The 16,302-nt window shown below is 44.9% G+C and overlaps 1 protein-coding gene across 4 annotated transcripts in view; it reads left to right on the top strand.

Moving 5' to 3' along the window:
* The first annotated feature begins 6,065 nt into the window (after positions 1-6,065).
* The window catches only part of RB1 (RB transcriptional corepressor 1), a 176,360-nt gene continuing 166,123 nt past the window's right edge, over positions 6,066-16,302 (top strand). Inside the window, exons 1-2 of one of the 4 annotated variants that reach the window (XM_039519842.1) lie at positions 6,066-6,367; positions 8,651-8,768. In XM_039519842.1, coding sequence (XP_039375776.1) covers positions 6,264-6,367; positions 8,651-8,768 — 222 coding nt within the window. In that variant the 5' untranslated portion in view covers positions 6,066-6,263. Of the gene's footprint in view, positions 6,368-8,650; positions 8,769-15,473; positions 15,602-16,302 lie in introns of those variants that run through there. The other 3 variants (XM_039519843.1, XM_039519844.1, XM_039519846.1) reach the window with 3 other exon arrangements.

Raw genomic sequence — 16,302 nt, 5'->3', positions numbered from 1 at the left:
CAGCACAGGTGACCATGCAGAGCTCATCAGCACAGGTAACCATGCAGTCCAAGAATAGAAAAAGAGCTCCAGCATGGACTGTACAGGAGATACTTGATCTGATTGCTCTATGGGGAGAGGATTCCATGCTAGCAGAACTACGTTCCAAAAGACGAAATGCCAAACATTTGAAAAAGTCTCCAAGGGCATGATGGAGAGAGGACACAATAGGGACTCACTACAGTGCCGCGTGAAAGTTAAGGAACTCAGACAAGCATACCAGAAAACCAAAGAAGCAAATGGAGAGTCCAGTGCAGAGCCACAGACGTGCTGCTTCTACGCTGAGCTGCATGCAATTCTAGGGGGTGCTGCCACCACTACCCCACCCCTGACCGTGGAGTCCGAGGAGGGGGTAATCTCAGCCATGCCTGAGGATTTCGCGGACAGGGAAGATGAAGAAGAGGAGGAGGAGGAGCTTGCAAAGAGCACACAGCACACCATTCTTCCCAACAGCCAGGATCTTTTTCTCAGCCTGACTGAAGTAGCCTCCCAACCCTCCCAAGGCAGTATCCTGGACCATGAAGCCATAGAAGAGACCTCTGGTTAGTGTACCTTTGTAAATATAAAACATGGTTTAAAAGCAAATGTTTTTTAATGATTAATTTGCCCTGAGGACTTGGGATGCATTCGCGGCCAGTACAATTACTGGAAAAGTCTGTTAACATGTCTGGGGATGGAGCGGAAATCCTTCAGGGACATCTCCATGAAGCTCTCCTGGAGGTACTCCAAAAGCCTTTGCAGAAGGTTTCTGGACAGGGCAACCTTATTCTGTCCTCCATGGTAGGACACTTTACCAAGCCATGCTAGTAGCAAGTAATCTGGTATCATTGCATGACAAAGCCTGGCAGCGTATGGTCCCGGTGTTTGCTGGCATTCAAGCAACATCTGTTCTTTATCTCACTGTGTTATCCTCAGGAGAGTGATATCGTTCATGGTAACCTAGTTGAAATACAGGAATTTAATTAAGGGGACAGAGGTGGCCATTCCTACGGGGCTGTTTGCCTGTGGCTGAAAAGTTTCAGAGTAGCAGCCGTGTTAGTCTGTATCCGCAAAAAGAACAGGAGTACTTGTGGCACCTTAAAGACTAACATATTTATTTTAGCATGAGCTTTCGTGAGCTACAGAAGTGAGCTGTAGCTCACGAAAGCTCATGCTAAAATAAATTTGTTAGTCTTTAAGGTGCCACAAGTACTCCTGTTCTTTTTGTGGCTGAAAAGAAATCCTTCCCTGCAGTTAGCCAAGCAGTGTGTGGGGTGGGGGGGGGGTGGGGGATGATTGGCGCTGAGCTGTTCCTGTTTGGCTAGCAGGGATCTTACCTGATACCAGCCACTTGGTGGGGAGAGGGGTAAAGTGATTATCCCAGATAATTGGATGGGTGGGGGTTAGTTCGGTTTCTGCTGCTGCACATTAACACGGAAACCGCAGCACTCAACAGGCTTTGCTTGGTATGGGAAAGGAGGGCGCTGCTTTTATGAAGGTTGCAGAAGCCGAAAAACAATGGCTTACCATGGCCACATACAAGCCGAATTCTGTTGCCCGGCCCTGCGTCTGTGATCTCTAACACCAAAGCTGCAGGCACTCAATATTAAGATGCAAAATGTGACCTTGTACCGAAATCACATGTGCTATGTAATGTGAATAGTGTTGTTCACCGTGAAAGAGTACACACATTGTTCTGTAAAATGTATCTTGATTATCACTACTTCTCTCCCTTTTTTCCCTCCCACAGTTGCAAATTTTTCAAGCTTCCCTCCTCCATTGGGAAGGCTATCTCAGATAAGGCGGTGAAAAAAATGCACGCGAGATGAAATGTTCTCTGAGATCATGCAGTCAACCTGCAGTGAAAGAGCTCATTTGAATGAGTGGAAGGACACAGTATCACAGTACAGGATGTAGTAAAAGGAGCCCCTGAGATATAAACCTTGGTATCAAGGCCTGGTATAAGGCCTGAGGCCTGAACTGAAGTAATGGTCAAGACTTTGCTAACATAAAGCAAAGTTAAGCTGTGAGCCAGAGGTAGGCCCTGCTCACAGAGGCTAGCAAGGAAAGGGCTGATGCTGCAAGAAGATACGTACCTAAAAGGTACTGAACATTCACATACTTGCACATTCCACACAGATAATAAAGAACAGGCTGGCCCATCCCAATGACAGGGGCAAAAGGGTAATATGATGGATAGAGTTGTTTTGATCGAACCAACATGTACAAGGTAAAAGGCGGCACCTAAATACGTAGAGAGGTTGAACTTTGCTGCATAGAGGGGTGGCCCCTCAATACGTCAGGTGTGATGTGTAACTTGTTTGTATCTGTGTATAAGAATGCATTCCTGGGGCGGTGTCTTTGTCCGGCCTAGGGGGCAGTGGAAAGTCCCGCCACTGACTGAGCCGGGTCCATTGCCAAGAGGCACCTATTAGTAATATGCCCGGTAGAGTAAGTAATCTACGGGGAACTGCAATCTGTGTCCGAGGTCGCAATAAACCTAGTCGACGTGACTTTGCATCTTACTAGACTCTGTGGTTATTGGGGGTTCTCGTTGGGTCTGCTGTGTCAGCTATCTGTGCAGAGCTGGGACAGCACACAGAGGGAACACACGCACGCAGCCAAGTGATATCAACATTGGAGAGAGCAGAGCACCATACCGATACCACTCTGACAACACAGGAAAGTGGCCAACGAATGTGAGGACAGGAGGGACGCTCGACATGAGAGGTGGCGGCAGAAAGATCAGAGGAGGCAGGATGCAATGCTGCAGCTACTGTGGGATCAAATGGACATGCTCTGGCATCTGGTGGAGCTTCAGGAGTAGCAGCAGGATCACAGAGTGCCGCTGCAGCCCCCGTATAACCGCCCTCCCCATGTTCCATAGCCTCTTCACCCAGATGACCAAGAACGCGGGGCGGGGGGGAGGGGTGAGGCTCCATGCACCCTGCCATTCCACCCCAGTGGACAGCCCAAGCAAAAGGCTGTCATTCAACAAGTTTTGAAGTGGCCTTTTCCTTCCTTCCCTCCTCCCACACCCCACCTGGGCTACCTTGTCAGTTCTCTCCCTCTTTTTATAATCAATTAATAAAGAATACATGGTTTTTAAACAATAGTGACTTTATTTCCTTTGAAAGCAAGCTGTGATCGAAGGGGGGAGGGTGGGTGGCTTACAGGGAATGAGTCAACCAAGGGGGCGGCTTTTCATCAAGGAGAAACAAACAGAACTCTCACACCATAGCCTGGCCAGTCATGAAACTGGTTTTCAAAGCTTCTCTGATGTGCAGCACTTCCTGGTGTGCTCTTCTAATCGCCCTGGTGTCTCGCTGCACGTAATCAGTGGCCAGGCGATTTGCCTCAACCTCCCACCCCGCCATAAATGTCTCCCCCTTAATCTCACAGAGATTGTGGAGCACACAGCAAGCAGCAATAACAATGGGAATATTGGTTTGGCTGAGGTCTGAGCAAGTCAGTAAAGTGCACCAGTGTCCCTTTAAACGTCCAAATGCACATTCTACCACCATTCTGCACTTGCTCAGCCTATAGTTGAACTGCTCCTGACTACTGTCCAGGCTATCTCTGTATGGCTTAATGAGCCATGGCATTAAGGGGTTGGCTAGGTCCCCAAGGATAACTATAGGCACTTCAATATCCCCAACGGTTATATTCTGGTCTGGGAAGTAAATCCCTTGCTGCAGCCGTTTAAACAGATTAGTGTTCCTGAAGATGTGAGCGTCATGAACCCTTCCTGGCCATCCCACGTTGATGTTGGTGAAACGTCCCTTGTGATCCACCAGTGCTTGCAGCACCATTGAAAAGTACCCTTGCGGTTTATGTACTGGCTGCCCTGGTGCTCCGGTGCCAAGACAGGGATATGGGTTCCATCTATCGCCTCACCACAGTTAGGGAATCCCATTGCAGCAAAGCCATCCAATATGACCTGCACATGTCCCAGAGTCACTACCTTTGGTAGCAGCAGCTCAGTGATTGCTTTGGCTACTTGCATCACAGCAGCCCCCACAGTAGATTTGCCCACTCCAAATTGATTCCCAACTAACCGGTAGCTGTCTGGCGTTGCAAGCTTCCACAGGGCTATTGCCACTCACTTCTCAACTGTGAGGGCTGCTCTCATCTTGGTATTCTGGCGCTTCAGGGCAGGGGAAAGCAAGTCACAAAGTTCCATGAAAGTGGCCCTACGCATACGAAAGTTTTGCAGGCACTGGGAATCATCCCACACCTGCAACATTATGCGGTCCCACCAGTCTGTGCTTGTTTCCCAGGCCCAGAATTGGCATTCCACAGCATGAACCTGCCCCATTAACACCATGATCTCCAAAGCGCTGGGGCCCGTGGTTTGAGAGAATTCTGTGTTCATTTTCTCATCACTCTTGTTGCCATGCTGCCACCTCCTTCTCGCCTGGTTTTGCAGGTTGTGGTTCAGCATAAACTGCACGATAATGCGCGAGGTGTTTACAATGTTCATAACTGCTGCATTGAGCTGAGCAGGCTTCATGCTTGCTATGGTATGGCGTCTACACAGGTAACCCAGGAAAAAAGGCGCAAAACAGTTGTCTGCCGTTGCTTTCACAGAGGGAGGGAGGGAGAGAGAGGGGAGACTGATGACATGTACCCAGAACCACCCGCGACGATGTTTTTGGCCCCATCAGGCACTGGGATCTCAATCCAGAATTCCAATGGGCGGGGGAGACTGCAGGAACTATGGGATAGCTACCCACAGTGCAACGCTCCAGAAGTCGATGCTAGCCTCGGTACATGGACGCACATTACTGAATTAATGTGCTTAGTGTGGCCGCATGCACTTGACTTTATACAATGTTTCCAAAAATTGAATTCTGTAAAACTGGAGTAATCCCGTACTGTAGACATACCCTTACTCAATTAGCTTTTAGGCAAAGAGCTCCACGGCAGGAACATGTTAGTCATGCCTAGGTTTTGTGGCCTCACCTCCTATTCTGGTGGCACTATGCCAGCCGAGGATTCCTCTCTGCTAGGGACTCCTCCAGTGGTCAGATCTTCTAGCTCTGAGGTATCAGTCTCCATGCCACCAGAGCAGTGCAAGGCAGGCACAGGCGCACACAGGTGAATGGAGGCTTATGTCTTTGATTCTAGATTTACAGTCAATATAAGGCATTGCTCTCACGAAGATTGGGGGGGGAGGGGAAATTCAATTATAATATATAATGAAGACCTGTATAACTTTTTAAAATTTGTTGTTTTGCCCTGCTTGTTGTTTACTTCCAAAATAGCATGAATATAAAGAATGGTCTCCTTTGAGTCTGCTGGAGGACTTCTTAGCCTCTTAGCGGAGTGTATTGTGAGCACAATTCCCTTATTTGAAGAGCTGTTGGTGTCAAACCTTGGACAAAGATGTCACTTCTCCCACGGGTCCGGTAACCACTGGAGTTACATGACATTAAGAAACCTGCATCTGACGAAGTGGGTATTCGCTCACGAAAGCTCATGCTCCAATACATCAGTTAGTCTATAAGGTGCCACAGGACTCTTTGTTGCTTTTTACAGATCCAGATTAACACAGCTACCCCCTCTGATACCGAACGAACCCCAGACCTCTTCAGCAGTGTGACTCTGGTTCCCGACTCCACGCCACCTCTCTGCTTTCTGTCCCGTTTCTCCGGTCGCCTGCCGCAGCAGACGAGATTTAAATTTCTAATGCTCCAAACTGGCAGGAAAAACTAACTGACCAAAAGGAGCAAGGCCTGTTGGGCCTCCCCGGGGCGGCAGCAGCCAGGAGAGCCAGGGCGAGGTCTCCCTTAAGGCGACAGTGAGGGCGAGGCGCAGCCCCGAGTTAGCGGCAGGGCTCAAGGTCAGGCAGCTACTCCACCTGCTGGAGAACAGAGACGGCGGCAGCTCCTCTATTGGCTAAGAGAAGTGAGTGAGTCTCTATTGGCTGAACGGCTCGCGCTGGCGCCTCTGTTGCCAAGACTCCGAATTCCTCTTCCGGGTTCTCAGCCTCATTCTTGTACGCAGGCTCCGCCCCCTTCTGAATACGCTCTCTCTCTCCCTGCTCTGAAACGAGCGAGGGCTGGGAAGTGACGCGCGCGCGCGCTCCGCCCCGTGGGCGGGTCGGACGTGACGTTTTTCCCGCGGTTTGAGCGGTCGCGGCTGCGACGGGGAACCGGTTTGTCCGTTTCCCTTCTCCCCGCCTCGGTGGCCGTTTAAACTTCTGACCCAACAGTTGCGGTGGCTCCGCGCACGGGCCCGACATGCCGCCCAAGCCCCCCCGGAAGGGGGGAGCCGCCGCCGCCAAGGGCCAGCGAGCCAGCCCGGACCGCGGCACCGGCGGCACCCCACCGCCTGCCGCCGCCAGGTGAGAGTCGCAGCGCCCCTCTCCCGGCCAGCCGCCTCCGCCGCCTCTTCCCGGCCCGGCATCCTCGGCGCCCCGCTGCCTGCCCGGGGCTCTAGCACCGGCGCCGCCGCCCCCTCCTCCCGCTGCTCCGGGCATGTCCCGGGTGAGGGCAGCTCCGCTCGGGCGGACGCGGAAGCTTGTTGTGTCCCGGGCGTGATGGCTCAGGCGGCGCTCCCCTGGCCAGCGGTTTCCCCGGCTGTGTAAAGTCAGCGCGCGCCGCTGTCCGCCAAACGGACAGTGTCCCCCAGGTGGGAGGCTCCCTTGGCCTCGCTGGTGCTGCACGTGTCGGCTGTGGCCAGCTAAACACCTACCTCACCGGAGTGAAACGTAACGGCTGCAGACCTGGCTCTGACTGGAGACACGTGCAGTGACGAGTGTCAAGCAGTTCATGCTGATGTAACCTTAGTGTTGACCTGTTAACAGCTAAAAGAGTCAGGCAGTGCAAACCCAGAATGTAAGGCTGGGGCCTACCTGGGTTCCTGATCACTTCCAGCTCTTCGGCCCCCATGCTTCCCAAGGACAGCTCCAGCCCGGATAGTGGGAAAACCTGCCATTTGTCTTAGTTTGCTACCAGTAGCATTTACTGATACATAAGGTATTATAAACAATCCTGCTATCTGGTGTAATTTGTTACCAGTAGCAAGTTATTGATATTAAACTATTATCTGATCAAATCTTTTAGGGGAACATGGATAGCAAATTGTTACAAGTAGCAGTTACTGATGTGTAAGATTGTTCTTATTTGCAGACTTGTCCTAATTTGCTACCTCTTGCCTTTCCCGTCTTCTGGTACAGAAGAAAAAGTGAGAATGAAAAATTCCAAATTAGAAATCACAGTAAAAATCATAGCTAGTGCAGTACTAGAAACACAGATGTTAATGCTAACACTACTAGCAAGTACTTATACATATTTTCAATGAATATTTGTTATTAAAATATAAATTTAATATCGCAATTACATGCATCTGCACAATAGCAAAGGTAAATGATGAGGTGCTAAAAGTAATTTAGGGAATCCCAGCAGCAGATAAAACAAATTTGTGAACTGCTATGAGACGTTGTGGTCATATACACTGATAAGTGATTCTTTGTTTCTGAGGGGGTATAGGTAAAATACTTCACTGATTCAAGTCTCCTGCAGCACCTCAGTAGGTTACATCAGTCAGAGGAGCTGCAATGACTAGGCATTGGGATGCCTGTGCCTTTAAGAACCCAGCCCTGGGAAGCCCATGCTGAGACATACTGTCCCGTGGGAGAGGAAATAAAAAAGCCCCCTCCACCCCCCCCCTGCATTTTTGCAAACACTTGTGTCTCAGTCCACCCGGGTAACTGTTACGCCCTCTGCCTGTGCCAGGGTTTTGCCCTCTGTTATCTTCTGGCAGCACCTCATCGGTGGGCTTAACCGCTGGCTCCTATTACCCCCTCTCCCTGTCCCTGATTTTGCTCTTCAGCCCTTATCCTAACCCTGCCTCCAGCTGCTTGAACCCTCCACCCAGTCAATTTCTGACCCCTGCTCACACCCTGGCCACCCCCGCCTCCAGTTTGCCCCCTTTGCCCCTTTTTAACCTCTGCAAAAAGCAGTCCACAGAATCTGATGCCAAGGAAGGGCAGTGACTTTAGCAGATGTTACTGAGCATGCTCAGTACACCCTAAATAGCAAATTAAGACAGAGCAGTTTTTCACACTACAAAAGGATTTGCCCCTCTCTCTGCTACAGGTAGCTGATGTACATGTATCAAGAATTTCAGGATTAGATTAGAAGTTCTAATGTAAGGCCAGTTCCTGGGTCTTAATTCTGATTTTTTGTTAGGGCTATTCCAATCTTGGTATGCTGTTAGTTACTAGTTTTAGACTATGACCTTCCTTCAACCCATTCCTGGGCTTTTGGTGTCATAAGTAAAGCCCCTCAAATCTGCGGATATCCGCTCTATATCCGTGAACTATGTTTGCGGGTCAGATGCGGATACAAATTCTAAATCCGCGCAGGGCTCTAATTATAAGTGACTTCCAGGTTTTAGTTATGTAAGTATTGTACATTAAAATGGCTAAATATTATCTTCTGTATGTACAAGGTAACTTTTCCAGCTTTTTTGCAGGATGCTCAACAGAATGGGCTTTGTATCTAGTGAAGTGTCAGATGATATCTAATGTTTTATACTTTGTAACCATGTCAGATACATTTTCATTTAAAATAACCTGTTACTTATAGACCAGACTAATAGTCTTTTTCACCTTCTCTCCTAGGCTTGAGTTTGGAGAAACTGACTTTGTTGCACTTTGTGACACTTTAAGAGTGTCAGACATTGTAAGAGCGAATGCTTGGAAGACATATGAAAAAGTGTCATCTGCTGATGGAACGCTAGTGAGTACTTGGTATAGTTAATGCTCACAATTATATTTGATTCCAAATACTGAGCTCTGTAGCAGTGCTTAGCCTAACGTGTTGCCTTAGCCCACCCAAGAAGGAAATTGATAAAAATTGCAAATTATTTTAAAATGAAATGCTATAGTGCCATCATTCTTATGCAGGTTTATATCAAGATCAAAAAGTACAATGGTTGCTGTATGTACACATCTGTATAAATTAACTTACATAACCTCACCTTTGTTCTATATAGTTCAATAAATGTACTGATTAAAAAAACAAACAAAAAACTTGATTTCACATTTACTGTGAATGGTAGTTAAACCAGCACTATGTGAACAGTCAACTCTCCAGACCACCAATTACTACTTATAAGTATTATAAATTGACTGAGTTTTTTATGGCTTCTGTCTTGTGACCTTTTTTTGGTCAACCATAGTATGTGATGGCATCGGTAGGGGATAAAAACAGTAAGAGTAGTCCTCATAAAAATAAAAACAGTAGGAATAGTACTAATAAAAACAAACCACTTTTTTTTTTTTGGTTAAAACACAGCTTTTCAGATTTCATTACACGTTAATGTTGGTACTGTGTCTAGTCGTGGCTGGGTAGGCACTTTCATTCAAAGTGCCTGCCTGTCTTCTGGCTTTTCTAAGTAGGAGTTAAAAATCATAGAGCTCTGAGAGCCAGAATTAAATTCTGCTGGTCCAAGGTATTGAGTTAGTGTCCTTTCTCAAATTACCAGGGCTATTTGCTATTTGCCACTGAAGATCCATTTTTCCAGAGAGTAACACGTAGTTTGAATAGATTGAGAGACTTAAAACTGAAGTGTCAGACTTCTGTGAGTGGAGACGGGTATTGAAACCATTTATCAAAAAAGTTGTTTGGATATAAGAATGGTAGCAGAGACTGCTTCTAGTCTAAGTGAGCGGGGAGGAGGAGGAAGGGGCTCTCTGAAGTTCACATACATGTCAGTAGCTTCTCTTTTCTAGGAGCTGCTATGTAAGGTCCAGGGACAACATTCTGGTAGGAATGTTAGCACCTTTCCCTTCATAGTAGTGGGGAGTTGAGAAACTGGGTGGGCTTTACACAGTGTGATGTCCCTGGGCCTTGCTGTTCTTTTGACTAGTGTTTTTACTATTCATGTCAAATTTTAGAACCCCAGCATAATTAAAAATCAATCTCTCTGTCTTTGTTAACATTTAGCAGCTTAAAATAAAAACCCCTCTCCCAGCAAAGCCCGAGACTGCCTTTTTTTTTGTGTGTGTGTGTGGGGCCAGGATTGAAGTCTTAAGCAGTTCCTCTGCCTACACTTAAGAACCACAAATATCAAGTGGAAAGGATAGAAGTTTTTTGTCCTTGTTATATTTAGTTAAGTGGAGAAGACTTAGTCTTTCAATATGACATCCAGCCTTTGTAGAAGACAAACTTCTAAAAACTAAGTTTCTGGTTATAAAATATTCCAATTATGAACCAGTGCAGTACTGTTCCAGAGTCTGTATACTGGGTGAAACAATAGAATTCATATAAACACCTGTGCAGTAGCACAAGCTTGACACCCAAGTACAATACCATCTGAGACTCTAGATATGTTTTGGGCAGCAAACTTATGTCACCACCCACATCACCAGAATTACACAATTTTTTAGCACTCTTGCTTGACTAAGGTTAGCATGTGTATATCTACCTGAGGTGGCAATTACACCTCCAGCTGCAGTGTAGATGTACCTTTACTGTGTCCAAGGTCATAATAGGATTTAAAAAAAAGGACTAGACATTTATATGAATAATAATTCTATCTACAATTAAACTGGCTAGGATAAAAGCATTTAGGGAGTACAAGCCCTCATTCTCTAGGGCATAAGCCAACCACTAACTCAATGAGGTTAGGACAAAATTTCACTCATAGACATGGTACTGAATAATTAGCCACCGTGGAGACTTTACGTCTTCCTCTGAAGCATGTGGTACTGCCCACTGTCAGAAATATAATGCTTGGCTAAATGGGCCAGTGGTCTGGTCCAGTGTGGACATTCTTACGAGCTAGATTACAGCCTCCTATTGGAAAGCCCATTGGATTGGCCCAGAGGGAGAAACAGTCTGTCAGGTTTCTCCTCTCATTCTTTTCCCCTGAATTCCTTCATCATGTTCTTGCTGTGACACAGACAAAGTTGGGGATTCAGAACCCAAACCCCTCAGACCTCAGGGAATCTGGCAGAGGCAAAGGGATATACTTGTAGAGGCCGTGTGCATCTACACTGGCTCTAGGACCCTTCAGAGCCATCCTCTGCTCTCTGCCAGCATGGCTGGCCATGGAATCATATTGCCTGGTCCACTTTTGGGAGTGCTTGCTTTGGGATCCCCAGTGATAGGGGTTCCATTGGTGCTGACGAGTACAGAAGGAAACTGCAGATTCTGTAGGAATGGTGCCATGGAGGTGACCAACTTCAGCCCTCCACGCATGTATATTCAAGGGATGATTCCCCAATGTTACTCCTTTGCTAATGTCTGCATTGTCTATACATGAATATCATAGCTAAAATTTCATTAATTTTCAGGGGTAGACCCTAGTCTCTTATTCCAGCTGGTTTGCTTGAGCAAGATAAAGTCTGATTAAACAGCCAGTTGTGGACTCTCTTTCAAAAAAGGAATCTCAGCATGGCAGTATCAAAGAGGCAGCAGAAGTGCCTCATCTCTCTGATCCAGCATTAAGGGTACATCAGAGGAAAGACAGTGTTCTGAGCACAGCTTATACCGGGTAGATTCCTAGCTGGTAGAATGGCCCCTTGGAAGACATTGCCAGCCAGTTCAACTGACTTTTCTAGTTTGCACCAGGGGCCTTATTCTCAACTGGAGCTAGGATCCAGGAGCATAAAGAGGAAGTAATTCCCTCCTCCCACCCCTAACACGGCTGCAAAATTCAGCCTTCAGTGTGGGTAAAACAGAAACAATCATAATAATAAATTTTATTAGATTCAAGCATTTAAGTAGCAATAGTTCTAAATAAGAATCCAAATGAAAAATGAATTTTTGTTTGCAATAGAAAATGCCAAAGAATTTCAGTATTATATGTGAGACTTCTTAGGACATCCCTTGTATTGCTAGTTTCCTATAAAATAGAAACATTAAAAAAAAAAAAGAGTAGAAAAAAATATCCTGTGCCCTTGAAAATTAAATGTTAATTTGCCCCATGACAACCATAAACAGGGTGTGTTTGGTCTTACACTTTTGAATAACCTCTTCAGACTTAATGCCAACTTCATTATATTTCACATTCCAAGAAGGAATCCAAAGGAACTGGCTAACTGGTGTTTTCAAGGAAACATTTAGGAATGATGCAGGATTTCGAGTAACTGTTGGTTTGTTTCTTCCTTAATAGTAATAAACCAAAGAAGAGACGAGACAAAAACGTGCATTTTTTTACAGCAATCTCAAATGCATGAAGTAAAGGGGGGGGGTGTCTAGATTTATCCATTTAGTTTGATATGAATAAACACTTTAGTCTTAAGAGAGCAGCATATTAAGATGGTATGAACTGAAAGAATCATCTTTATTCAATATACACTATGCAGGCACAATTCTTACTGCATAGTCAAAAATAAATAAGCATATTACTGATGTGCTTACCAATGCCTTGGCTTTTCTACTGGTGAGCATTCAATGAAGGATAGCCATGTACCACGATTTTTATAAAGGTATTAAATAATTGTTAGGGCTATAAGTGATTTTGACCATGAATGCTCAAAACTAATCTTAAATCTGTGTTTTCGAAGTGAGCAAGCTATATATTGGTAAAACCAGCTGTCGGTCCCTTAGTAATAAATTCCTTGTGCTTTGTACCAGTAACATAGTGCTATCAAGAGGCACAATCACAGAGACTCCAGACAGAGGCACTGCCAGGGTATAAGAGTCTAGAGAAAATGAGAATTACTCTTTGAGGAGTAGGTTTCATGATCATTAGCGGGCTTAAGTTAAGAAAATCAACTTAAAGTAAGCCCCAGCTTATAAATAAAGAGAACCTGTCAAAGTAAAAGCTCCACTTTAACTATGGAGATAGAATACTAGTAGCATACTAGTCCAGGTGGGGGATAATCAGTCTGCTGCATAATGAGGAAAACATACAACTACTTGGTTTAGTGTGTGACTCTCAGAGCAAAAGCACAGTATCTTGACAGATGCAGAAGGACAATTCTAGACATTATGTAGGATATTGTACAGCACGTCCACCTGTGTATTGACTGCCTCAACCTCCATTCAAATAATTTGTTTTTATGATAGGAGGAAACCATGGTGAAACAGATGGACAAACTTCCTTAGGTCACTAGGACAAACCCACCTTCTGCTAGAGGTAGAGAAGTTTCATAATTCTTTACTCACTGAAGTGACCCTAGGAGTAGGTTATGTTTATAGACACCCTGTTGTGAGGGGAGATTCAATCACTAGGAATCTCAGTAGCTAGATATGTGGCATTAGTGAGTTACTGTCTGACTTTCTACTAGGTGTAAAAGTAGATTTCATGAGAAATCTAGAGAAAGATGGCCAAACATGAAAAGCTAAAATACTTCAGGTAAAACACATTCCTCAAGTCTGCTGTCTGAGGTCTTTATACTGTATTTGTCTTTGGATACTGATATTATTTCATGACCTAGTCTTTAAAGTTTTACCACTGCAACCAAACCAGTCTGAATGGACTAAAAATAATTGAGGCGACTGAACAGGAGTGTAGATCTTATAAGGATTGATGAAACTCTGACTTCAACTGATCTGTGGACATCAAGATGCACTCTACTAGCATAATTCAGTGGCATATTTGATTTTTGAGAACCCATTTGCAGCACTTCTAGAAAGGATTCTTGCTTCAATCTAGCTACTTAAAACAACCATAGTGAAAAGCGACAGAGAGTCCTGTGGCACCTTATAGACTAACAGACGTATTGGAGCATAAGCTTTCGTGGGTCAATACCCACTTCATGTTCCAATATGTCTATTAGTCTATAAGGACTCTTTGTCACTTTTTACAGATCCAGACTAACACGGCTACCCCTCTGATACTATAACCATAGTGAAAAATTCTTCAGAAGAATTCACCTTCAGTATTTTAGTCTATTCCACAATTTTTTCCTATTTCCGTTTAATGGTAGTAATACTTAGGCCATATCTACACTACCACTTATGTCAGCAAAATTTATGTCACTCAGGTATGAAAACACCCCATCCCCCCAAGCGACATAAGTTTCATCAGCATAAGTGGTAGTGTGCACAGAGCTATGTTGGTGGGAGAGCTTCTTTTGCTGACATAGCTACTGCCACTCCTTGGGTTGCTTAATTATGTCAATGGGAGAGCTCTCTCCTGTCAACAGAGTGGCTATATGAGAGATTTTGCAGTGATGCAGGTGCATCTGTACAGCTGTGCCACTGTAAACTCTTGTAGACATAGTCTTAGACATAAATTCATACACTGGTAATCGCTGAGCGATAATCATCCATTTGAAACGTTGATCAATAGCTTCCAAATTTCAACTAGTGAGAAACAGCCCATTAATAAAGCCTAATATGAAAACTGAAAAATAGAGAATGTATTTTATAGAGAATCTTGGATATTATATTCACTTTACAGTTTCTGCATTCCAGCAAACCAAACCTCTTAACAGTTTCCAACCCCACCCACTCCCATGTTATCACCTCCTTATCCCCTTCCTCAAATCACCAATAATTCCATCCAATTTCCTTTCTCCTCTAGGAAGCTTAAATTCAAAGCTATGCTAGACACTGAAAATCATGGTCTTAATAAAGACACTGGACTTATGGCATATTGCAATCTGTAACCCACTAACCCCCTTTTTTGTCCTATGACTACAGGAGTGTTAATGGGCCATTTCACCTTGAATGGTTTCTTAGCTTAGAATATGTACTGTCTGTTAAATCTTGTATTTAGCTGTGACACTCTTTCCCAGACCTGAAGAAGAGTTGTGTAGCTTGAAAGCTTGTCTCTTTCACCAACAGAAGTTGGACCAATAAAAGAGATTACCGCACCCACCTTGTCTCTCTAGGCTTCTAGACTGTTCTTTAACTTGCTTATTACTAGGTAAGATGGTCCAAACAAGTTCCAAATATTCCTTTAAATGTTGATGAAGTTACTGTAAAAGTATGGCAGCTAGTACCCCAGTTTTATTTCATTACTAGTTTTAGTTTACTGTCTTCTCATGTGGGTTTGTCTTGAGACAGCTGGAAGCATGCACATTTTGAAATAGATGTTTATTTTTAATAAAAACTTGGTTGCAGTCAAACTACAAAGAAGTAATTGTATAAAGTTTGTGAGTAGATTTACTGGTTTGATCTAAGTTTAGGCATTTTGCCATCTACCTACTAGAACTTGTCCATGTGTACTGGATCAGATATAGTTCTGCCCAGTTTCAAGGAGATTCCTCATCCTGGTTCAACTTCCTCCTTACCTTCTTTCATGACATGAAATCTTAAATTATTTTTTTCCTGGTTTTACTCTGCTTGAAACTATTCTCCTTAACTCTAAATAAATGTTCAGTATTACCCAAACCAAGGTTCAGATAACCAGTTACTTTTTCATTCTCTTATCTGATTCACCATTCTGGAAACTCATGAGTAAGGCTAGGTTTATGTCACAGAGGTCATGGAACTCACGGAATCTGTGGCTTCCAGAGACCTCCTTGACATTCTCATCTTCAGCCCCAAGGGCTACAGGACTCTGGAGCTGACAGCCAGTGTGACCCTGGCAGGATTCCAGTGACAGGGGCCCCCTTGCAAAGTTCCAGCGACAGGTGACAGCCTCGCACAGGGAGAGGGGGACGCCTTAGGTGAGCGGCTGGGATGTTCCATTTTCTCTCTGGGAAATATGGTCACCCTGCAGCTCCCAGCTGCTGTGGGCAGAGGGGCAGTCCCACAGCTCCCACGTGGTGGGGGAAACCATGCAGCAGCAAAAGTCACAGGTCACGGCTTCCGTGAATATTTTGTTTATTGCCCATGACCTGTCCATGACTTTTACTAAAAATAACCATGACAAAATCTTAGCCTTACGCATGAGGCAGAGTATCCAAGGCTTTTTGTCTGCTATTTAAGTGCCTTAATGGCCTGCAAAACTGTGTGGGGAGAACAGTGACAGTGATCCCACTTCATGATAGTCCAGTTATCTGATGCCAACTTTGTCCACATATTTATTCAAATGACACCATCATAGGACCTAATGACATCAGCCACTCCATCAGGGGCTTGTTCACCCACACATCTACCAATATGATATATGCCATGTGCCAGCAGTGCCCCTCTGCAATGCACAGTGGCCAAACCAGACAGTCTCTATTTCAAAAGAATAAATGGACACATCTGACATGAAGAATCATAACATTCAAAAACCAGTAGGAGAACACTTCAACCTCTCTGGTCACTCAGTAACAGACTTAAAGGTGGCAATTTTGCAACAGAAAAGCTTCAAAAACAGACTCCAAGGAGAAACTGCTGAGCTTGAATTAATATGCAAACTAGATACCATTAACTTGGG

This window comes from Mauremys reevesii, linkage group 1 (assembly GCF_016161935.1).
Source record: "Mauremys reevesii isolate NIE-2019 linkage group 1, ASM1616193v1, whole genome shotgun sequence".
In the NCBI taxonomy this organism is placed as follows: Eukaryota; Metazoa; Chordata; order Testudines; family Geoemydidae; genus Mauremys; species Mauremys reevesii.
The sequence above is the reverse complement of the archived record's forward strand: the minus strand, read 5'-3'. Positions and strand labels throughout refer to the sequence as shown.